Source organism: Myotis myotis, unplaced genomic scaffold (genome assembly GCF_014108235.1).
Source record: "Myotis myotis isolate mMyoMyo1 unplaced genomic scaffold, mMyoMyo1.p scaffold_m19_p_10, whole genome shotgun sequence".
Lineage (NCBI taxonomy): Eukaryota > Metazoa > Chordata > Mammalia > Chiroptera > Vespertilionidae > Myotis > Myotis myotis.
The window spans coordinates 13690638-13700871 of record NW_023416314.1 but is presented as its reverse complement, the minus strand read 5'-3'; the positions used below and the strand labels follow the sequence as shown (position 1 = coordinate 13700871).

Below are 10234 nucleotides of genomic sequence, written 5' to 3'. Positions count from 1 at the left end.
CTCTCCTTTTTTTCTTTTCTTTTTTTAAAGTATTTTTTCAAAATTCTGGGATTTATTTACCTTCTATAATTGAAACTTTGTTGCTGTCACTGGAGCTGAGGGCTGGTTCCTGCTTGCTGCAGCTCTGAGGCCACGGCCTGCTGAAAGCAGGTATCTGGGTTTGTTTAGCTTCTATAATTGAAACTTTGTTGCTTTCGGAGCTCAGAGCCAGGCTGCGGCAGGGGGGGAACCTTGGCTTCCTCCATCACTGCAGCAAGCAAGCCTCCTGCTCACTTCAGCTGTGTGGCTGCCGGCCGCCATCTTTGTTGGTGGTTAATTTGCATATCTCGCTGATTAGCCAATGGGAAGCATAGCGAAGGTGTGGTCAATTACCCTTTTTGTCTTTTATTATATAGGATAAGGAAAATTTGTATGGCCCCTCAAGAAATCACATTATGAATTCTAAGTTAACTTACAAATGTTTAGGTAACAATAATTGTGCTTTTTGCTGTGTTATTGAGTGAATCTCTTAATCATGTACTGGCTTTTGTTCATCCTACTCACATCAGATTATTATTTAAAGTACTAGATGGCCTTTAATAATAAAAACACATTCATGAAGTTTTCTACTATGTGCCAAATGCTGTAGAAGACCCTCAGGGAGCCTAGAGACTACGATCAATATAAAAACTCCTAGGCACAGTAGCTCTTATACTGTTATCTACATTTTTGTATTATTAGGTAATCCTTATGGTCTAGGTAGTATTTTTCTCTGTTTTCTAGATGAAGAGCAGAGACACAGAAAGCAGAAAAGAAATAAGAAACAAAGAAGAAACAGTTAAGTATCACTAAATATGCCAAGTGTTATGGAAAATATACAGTATTTTGAAAACACAGAAATAATTTTGCCTAAAACTAGGAAATTAGAAAATGCTTATGTTTTTTTTTTTACTTTAAAACCCAAGTAAAAATTCTACAAAGTATAACTACAGGTATTAAAAATTGTCAGAAAAATATTTATCAAAATACAGACATTATTTCTGGATAATGAGATTCTAGGTGATTTTAACTCTCTTAACTTTGCTTCTTTTTAATCAACTTGGAGTACTTTAATAATTTAAAATGTAAGTTAGAAAAAATATTTAAATTAGATATTAATGCTCATCTAAGTAATTGTCAAACTTTGAAGTGCTAATACTTAGTGCATTCAAATATGGTATGCAATCAGCACTCTTGATTTGTTAATGGGTGTGTACATCAGCACAACTTTTCTGGAAAGCTTTTTGGCATCAAAAACCTTAAAGCAGTGGTTCTCAACCTTCCTAATGCCGCGACCCTTTAATACAGTTCCTCATGTTGTGGTGACCCCCAATTTCATTGTTACAAATTGAACATAATTAAAGCATAGTGATTAACCACAAAAACAATATGTAATTATATATGTGTTTTCTGATGGTCTTAGGCGACCCCTGTGAAAGGGTCGTTCAACCCCCAAAGGGGTCGCGACCCACAGGTTGAGAACCGCTGCCTTAAAGCATAGTTATTATCTTGGATGATTACTTCTAGGAATCCATCCTAAGAACATAGATAGAGAAAAAAATTATTTTACTGGGATAGTCAACTTAAGCATTATGATATTAAAATTCTGGCAAAAGAAACCCAAATGTTTAACTGAAACAGGAGAATGATTAAATAAAATGACAGGTTCTCAGGAAGAAAATATTTGCAATATTCTTAACATACACAAAGAAAATCCTTTGTGTACATTACAAAGGGAAGAGAAGGGGGGATACAAAGCTCTATAAAAAGTATTAATTTCAGTGATAGGAGAAAAAGATGTATCTTTTAAGAACCAAACTCCCAAGGAAGATCATTCCATTATGTATTTTAAACCTCACAATAATAGACACATTAATTAACATGTACTAAGTTCCAGAAACCTTAATATTTGACTAAGACAGACTCAGCCTATGTTGGAACTCTCGCTCGGCCATTAATGTGAGGCCCATTAAGTTACTTAACCACATTGTGGTTTGGTTTCCTCATCAGAAAAAAAAAGAGTAATGAAATAGTTTTTCGTAGGAGTGTAGTAAGTATTAAACGCATTAGTACAGGTGGAGCACTTAGAACAATGCGCGGCAGAATAAGTTATCCATCTTAAACTACAATGGAGTCAACTGAGATCTAAGCTGAGGCCTGAATAACGAGGCTGAGCCAGGCGGAAGGTGAGGGTAGCCAGCGAAAATGTCCAAGGCAAGCAGGGAGACCTTGGGATTTTCTTCTTATTCCCTATACGATATGATAATTTCCTTAAAGGCAGAATGCTTTGGCTGTTCAGAATGCGCTTCTGGGCTTTGCTTTAGGCTAGTTCACTGTGCATAAGAATTACTGTCAGTGTTGTGACATAAAATCATATATACTAAGCTTTATGGTGATTATACTCTATTTTCATCTTTAATACAGTAAAACAATCCTCTGTCAAATAGAAAAATTAAAGAGAAAATCATACTGAATGAAAAAGTGAATATATTTAGGGATGAAATAGATTAAAAAAAAAACCACCACATTCTCAAGTGTTGGTTATTTCCCTGAACTGTCAATAGTGAAACAGCAACGATTATAACATGTTTTTGATGAATCTCACATTATAGCTTTTTAACACATGAGATTTTACATGTTGTAGGTCCATGAGGCATATTAACACTTAAAACACAAGAAGAGCCTGGCTGGAGTAGCTCAGTGGTTGAGTGCAGACCTGTGAACCAGGAGGTCAGGGTTTGAGTCCCAGTCAGGGCATATGCCAGGGTTGCGGGCTTGAGCCCCCACGTGGGGTGTGCAGAAGGCAGCCAACCAATGATTCTTTCATCATTGATGTTTCTATCTCTCTCTCCATCTTCCTTCCTCTCTGAAATCAATACAAATATATTTTTAAAAAAACCACGAAGATTTTTTAGAAAATATGATATAGTTGAGATCCCACCCTAGAATCTCAATATTATTTATTTAAATTTGGAATCCTGATTTAATAAAGTCTTCTTTACTGACCTTGCTACTTAATATTTCTCTTTTCAAGCACACCCCCCCCCCCCCGCCCGCCCGAAACTATCTTCACCACCTTCATCACCCACTACTCCCATCTTAATGCTCTGGACACACAGGCCACCCATTCCCTGCTTCCCTGCCAAGGTCCCTTGACTCACAGCACATATTCATTTAGAAATGACTCCCACCCAGCTCTACCTACAGGCAAACCTCATTTTATTGTGCTTCTCACAAATGTTGCATTTTTGTTTTGTTTTACAAATTGAAAGCAAGACCCTCCGCTAGCAAAAGGATTCCTTTATTGTAGTAGTCTAGAAAGGAACCTGCAATATCTCCAAGGTATGCAAAGGTAGGTACTAGCATACTAGCATCCTACCTCTGAGGCCTGGAACGCAGCCTTCCCCAGGACCTGCATTTACTTCTTCTCTCCTGTCACAGAGAACATTTGATGTGGCATTGTGTTCTGTTCATAATCTCCTTTTACAGGTCAGGGGCCTTACATAGCACAGAGACTTGATACTAAATAGTTATTTGCTGAGGGAATAGTTTATCAGTCTCAAAAGAACAATGACTGCAGATTAGTGTACAATCCTAGATTCTAACACCCAAAGAATAAAAACCCCACTTCACAACTTGTTTCTTTAAAACTGCAATCAAACCAGAATCAAAGTAAAATTCTTCTGGATTTGCGTACAAGAACAACGAAAAACATCAAAGATATAAAATGGCATAAAAAGCCATAAAATGATAGCAACACGTTTACATCTGTTATAGAAAATAAAATTAAACGTAGAAACCATTGTGGGCTGCTAGGATGAAGACAAGGTAACCTAGTTGTAGGATGAAAAAATTTAAAAAAATACAATTTTCATTAAACACTTGGGGACCAATTTGGCAGATGTAATCCATGAAAGCACAGCTCCAGAGAAGCCATTAATATAAAGTAGGATATCTTTATTAGTCTGTTAATTAAAACAAAAATGTAGTAAAAGGAAGTGACTAGTAAAAACTCTCATCAGCGTACACACTCCAAGCTTCTGTTTCCTATCCTTTAATATTTTCCATTATAATAAAATAGTTTCATTAGACTTTCATTATAAAATGCAGGCTAGAAAATACTGGCTTCTTTTTTGCTGTTGTTTTGTTTAAAAGTTTGTTTTATTTTGCTTACAGTATTAAGTACTTCTGTGATGACCAGATGCTAGAGGCAGAATTGTAACTTACTTTGAAAAGTAAAACCCGTTCTTAAATTAAGTAAAAACACTCAATTAAACATTCTGAATTATAGACAGTTACTGGACCATTCTGATGTTTGTAGGGTATCTTCAAGTAGACAGATTTAGATAACTTAAAATAAGAATGCCAAATGGAAAGAAAACAGATGAAGCGAGAGGCCAAGTCTGAAATAAGCCTCTTCTTCAATGATCAAAATAAGATAATTTCACAAATATTTGGTTCCACTATTTTTATATTCAAATACTAAATAACACCAATATTAAAAATTACTACCAAAGTTAACTGTATGTGTAAGTGACCAAGGGATGTCATACCCACTGAACCCTATATATACTGAGCTTAAAAAGATAAAACATACATTGTGACTTCTTGTGGTTTTTGGAAAGTCTAAAAAATATGTTTGAGGTCCTTTCACTGTTTTCCATTCGAAAAATATGATGAAGTGAAGAAATGAAGAACTTCTCCAAATTCCTAAATGTAGAGTACTTAGCCCGAAGTATCTTTGCATCCATTCTAAGATGATTTAAAAAAAAAAAAAAAGGATCTGAATCCAGGAGGGCCTCGTGGGCCTGGGGATATTCCAACCCGGTTCTGCAACCAATAGGAAAACTCCCCCTAAATCCGAATTAGCATTTCGCCTCTTTATCACAATGCACGGAGCACAAATCAGGATTGTTATTGGTCACCCGAAAGGCCAGGAACCCAGGTCGAGTGAGGCTGTGTTTTAAGGAACCTAAAAGGGGCAACGGATGAGAGAGTTTAGGGAGGGCAAGTGGGATTCACGTCTTGGAGTTATGTTTGCACCACGTCTTTGTACGGAGTTCATACGAGAACCGGCGCAGCTAAAATGAGCGCTGGGGGAAATGGGGATTCGCTGAACTGGAGCGAGGGCAGCAGGAGGGTCGCGAGGGGCCGGGACGGGGGTTTCGTTGGGCGGCCCGGGCGCGGGGGCCGTTTGGGTGCGGGATGGATGGATCATAAGGCGAACGGCTGGGGCCGGGGGTGTCGGATGCCTCACCCACGAGCGCGCGGGGCTGAGCCGCGGCGCCGGGCTGCGGTCCGTTTCCACGGGGCGCCGCTCGCCTCCACGTTCGGCGGCCGAGCCCGGGGCGGCGGGAGTGGACGGGGCCCTAGGCCGCGGGCGGAGACCGGCCTCCCTCGCCCCAGACCCCGCGGGGGGCGCTGCCGGCGGGAGGATGCGCTCGGCTTCTCCCTCGCCTAGCCCGGACCCGGGCCCGGGGACTGGGGATCGGGGGCTGGGGGCCGGGGATCGGGGGCTGGGGGCCGGGGATCGGGGGCCGGGGCCCGCGGAGCTCCTGACTCCACCTCCGGGCGTCCGCCCCGCTGGGCCTGAGCTCGCCGGCGCCGCCGCTCCCGCCCGTCCGCCCCCCGTCCCCCGGGCAGCTCGCCGCCGCGGCCCTCCACCCCTTCCCGAGGGACTAACCTGGGGACCGCTACCCGGAGGGCCGACCGCGCGAGAGGCGGCGACGGGTGCGGGGCCGCAGCGACAGCGGCGCCCTCGGCCCGCTCCGCGCTCCCCCGGCCCGGCCCGCGCCCTCCGGTGGCACAACTCCCCGCACGCGCGCGCGGCCCGGCCGCGTTGCCCAACCTACTTGCAGCGTCTTCTCCGCGGCCATCACAGCACGTCCCGGACGAGGGCAGCCCGGGGCCTCGGGCGGCCTCTCTCGCCTCGGCCCTGGGCCGCCGCGGCCGCCGCTAGGGCGCGGGACGAGCGGGAGGCGCCCCCATGGCCGCCGGCCGCCGGCCCCTCGCCGGCCCGGCCCCGGCGCGCGCTGCTCCGCGGGCCGCACGCTCCGGCTCCCCGCCCGCCTGCTCGCTCCGCGACCTCCCGCCCGCAGCCGCCGCCGCCGCCGCCGCCGCGCCGCTTCCTCCTCCCCTTCCCTCGGTTCCTTCTCCCCGGGAGCCGAGGCTGCAAACCAGCACCTGCTGCTGGAGATCACCGAGAACTGAAACAGGAAACCCCGGGCCGAGGGGAAAACCCGGGAGGCGTGGAGAGGGTGCGGGGAGCTGCTGGAACCTGCAGGCTCGACCCGGCGCCGGGGCTGCCCGCCGCTCGTCCCCGGCCTCCGCCCCCCGCCCCCCGCGCCCCTTCCCTCGCCGGCCCAGCCCGGGGTCCCCACCTCCCCCCCCCCCCCCCCCCCCCCCGCTGCCCGCTGCCCGCTGCCCGCTCCCGGCCGGGTCCGGGAGGGCGCCCGTCCGCCCGGCGGCACCGTCACCCCGCGAGAGCACGCATCACCCCCGGGCAGCCCAGGAAATCGGGAGTCTGACTTCTTAGGGCAAGTTCCCCGTGGCCGTTCGCTTCGTATCCATAAACCCGTAACGAGGAAAACCCGCGGCCATCATTAGCCAGACCCGTAAGGGAATTTAAACACACGAAGCTGTTGGGATTTCTTCCAGGGCAAGCACTTCACTCAGCAAGGAAGCCGGCCTGGTTGGAAATGGCAATCTGTCGACATCGAGGTTAAACCTGGGATCAACCCAGATCTCTGTCGGGAGGTTGGGAGGGGACAGCCTGCGACACGGGCGTGGGCTCCTGGGCTGCGAGTGTGAACAGCCACGGGAACAACTTTTGTGACTTGTACAACATCCCGCACCATCGAGGTCAGCATTTCGGAAATGCTCAAATACTCGAATTCACCGGCCCGTGGGATGGTCACCAGGCGCCTCACTGCTAGCCTCGGCAGGATGCAGCAGCTCTTAGAGTGAAAGGGAAGGGAACCTATGTGGATTGCGCCCCTACTGTGTGCCACACACTAGGTAGCCTGGTCTAACTGCATTTTCTCATTTAAGGTTCACCACAGCCATGTGGTGTGATCCCCTTTATCAGTCAGAAAATTGAGGTTGGAAGAATTTCCCCACATTACACAGCTCGCATATGAAGGACTGGGATCTGTTTGCATCCAGAGCATCTATTTGTTTCACTGGAACAGAGTTCATGCCTTTGATAACACTTTCTCACCTTCAGTAGAATTATTTCTTGCCTCTCTAATTGTTTTCAATAGGGCATCTGTGGTTTAAGCCTGGAATTGTTGGATTTGCTTGGACTACTTAATCGTAGTGATGTCCACAATGCTTATTGTGGCTCAGACTTTATATTTTCTAGTTTAATGTTCTCTTTCTTCTCTTTAGGAGAAAATAAATCTGCCTCTATGGCTTCCGGGAGCAGCACAGAGGTCCTTGCCTGTTGGCTGGCATCTGTTGCTCCTTAGCTATTGATGATGGGGTCCCAGCTGAGAGGGCTCCACTGGCTGGTGTCGGTGGGCATCCCAACACCTCTGAGATGAGAGGGGAGCATCTCCCTGTGCCTGCTTTCCACTCCAGTAGGCCAGTCTTGGGGCGCAGTAGGTGAAAGAGCTGGCTCCTAGACTTCTTTCTGAGCACACGAAAGCCCTCCAGTCCACATTTTTAGTACCATCTGTAAGACCCTTAGGAAGTCTGGCAGCCTGTTCTCGGCAGCCATGTTCCTTGTTTTTATTGCCAGGAAGGGAAGCTTGCTTTGGAAAAGCATCTCCTATTACTGAGCCAAACCCTCAAAAGTCTCTTGAGCAGCACTAGGGATCAGCTTAGAAAGCCTACGTGGCTGACAGCCGTAAGTGATGGCATCATTGCATGATTTTTTAAAAGCCAGGGAGTTCCCCTACTCCACAATATCCACTCCTGCAATCGACCTTGTTTCCCTCAACAGACTCAACTAAATTCCACTCAGTATCGACTCAGCATGGCTATAGACCCGTGGTCGGCAAACTGTGGCTCGCGAGCCACATGCGGCTCTTTGGCCCCTTGAGTGTGGCTCTTCCTAAGCCTTAGGAGTACCCTAATTAAGTTAATAACAATGTACCTACCTATATAGTTTAAGTTTAAAAAATTTGGCTCTCAAAAGAAATTTCAATCGTTGTACTGTTGATATTTGGCTCTGTTGACTAATGAGTTTGAGACCAAGGCACTGTATTAGGTCCTTTGGAGGTAAGAGACTGGGTAATTATTATAACTGCTAACATTTAGTGAGTGCCTACCATGTTCCAGGCACTATTCTAAGCACTTTGCACGTGTTCTCTCATACAATTCCCACAAAACCCCTATGAGAGAATAGCTATCATGATTTCCATTTTACAGATGAAAAAAAAAATCCAGACCAAAAATAGTAACAATACAAGGATTGAAATGTAGGCAGCCTGACTCTAGAATCAGGAACCTTATGTGAATAAGGTACTGCCCTTTATTACCTTCCTCTGTAGTTGGGGAGACGAAAACAGGAAAATTAAAAGAAAACAAGGTAATTTACAAGTGTTCAATGCGTGTTCATGCAATGAACGTTCAGAGGAATCTCTTTAGGTTGGAGTGGTTGGGGAGTCTGCATAGAAGGTGACTCTGAGTTTCAAAAAGGGGCGTGTAAGCTGGAAAACATTGAGGAATAATGTTTTGATAAGCAGAGAGTACAAGGAAGGGCGTATCAGTGGAACGGCATGAAGAAAGAGAGAGTGTCAGGGAAAATTGAAGATCACCCTTTCAATGTCTAATAGCAAAACCTCAAAACATAGCCAATCTATATTTGAGTTATAAAGTCTAGTCTGGATCTTGAGTTGTGACTGAATTGCCCATAATTTAAAACTTGGAGTGGCTGTGACTCCGTAACAGGCAAAACCTTGAGCAGCCTCACTGGTTGAAAGCAAATGCTTTGGAAGGACAGGTTGGAGGGAACATGATTGCAAGGGCGGCACTTCTTTCTAAACTGTAGCTCCCGGGTAGACTACCACAAACCTAGATTCATTTTGAACCTTAAAAGACAGAGTTTCAGGTGCCCACCACATCTCATCTGGCTGCCTCAACCTGGAACTTCTAATTGCCCAGCCACCTTACCTATGACCTTAAGGAACAGTAGGTCACCCTCAGGTTCAAAACTGGTACACACCCCAGCACCTACTTCCACCTCAATCCAGAGCTTTTCTAATGGCATCCTTAGAAGTTTTCTCATAAAAAGTGGGTGAACCCAGTGCCTGCACTTGGGGGTGCAAGATAATCATTTTCCTTGTTCTCATGTCTCCTGCCTCTACCAATTTTGCCAAAACACTTACCGTAGTTGGAACAATGTCAGAAATCCCTTGGGAGCACCTTCATCTCCAGCTCTTTGGCCAGCACTTGATTTCCTCTGAAGAGCTTCACCCACATCGCCAGGTGACTACTGTGGTTTTTCATTCACAGTTTCTTGTATGTCTTTCAGAGAAGTTCCGGTTATTCCAACGGTCTGTGAAATGTAAAGTCTCCTTAATATCGTTACCCTAAACAACCATTTCCTAAGCACATGATCTATATAAGAGAGATACGAAGGCATAAAACTCATTCTTGACCATGTGCTTCAGTGACTGGGTAGAGTTGCTTTTTAAAACTGAGTTCTTAGGGAAAGGAAACTAAAGGGCACGAGATATGTGCTGTTGACCAATCCCAGAGCTTCTCTCTTTTGATGAGTTGCCACAAGATTCCAGACTAACAGCATGACTCCTTTTCAGCACTTGTGGGAGGCCACCAGCGAGCCACAACAGCAAGGTGTTCAATATGCTGTGCTGGGCAGCCAAGAGCTGGGTTTTCTACCTCAGTCAGACAGCATGGCTGCCCGGCTTTCACCACAGTTGAGCAACAGAGGAATTTTGAGGAAAGAAGCAATAATGGAATGAAAAATGCTCTTAAGGAGGCACTTTGCCATCTTGACAAGGACAACACCTGTCAGTGCAGTTCACCCTGCCCAGAAGTTTTGAAATTTTTATTTCAACACAGAATTTCAGGCATACCTCTGCAAGCACCTATTATTTCAAAAGAAAATTGGTATACAGAATTGCACATGTACAAAATTGAGATAGTTGGAAACAGAATTATAGAATTTCTAAGGTAGAGTGCATTTCACACTAAAAGTTATGTCACAAGAATATTAATTCCAGCTATTTGCAAAGGCAAAAAAAATAGA

The 10234-nt window shown here is 45.6% G+C and overlaps 1 protein-coding gene across 1 annotated transcript in view; it reads right to left on the bottom strand.

The window, feature by feature from the left end:
* ZC3H12C (zinc finger CCCH-type containing 12C) overlaps nucleotides 1–6219 on the bottom strand; it is a 71551-nt gene extending 65332 nt beyond the window's left edge. Inside the window, exon 1 of the mRNA XM_036324536.1 lies at nucleotides 5871–6219. Coding sequence (XP_036180429.1) covers nucleotides 5871–5894 — 24 coding nt within the window. The 5' untranslated portion in view covers nucleotides 5895–6219. The remainder of the gene's footprint in view (nucleotides 1–5870) is intronic.
* Between the last annotated feature and the right edge of the window lie 4015 nt (nucleotides 6220–10234).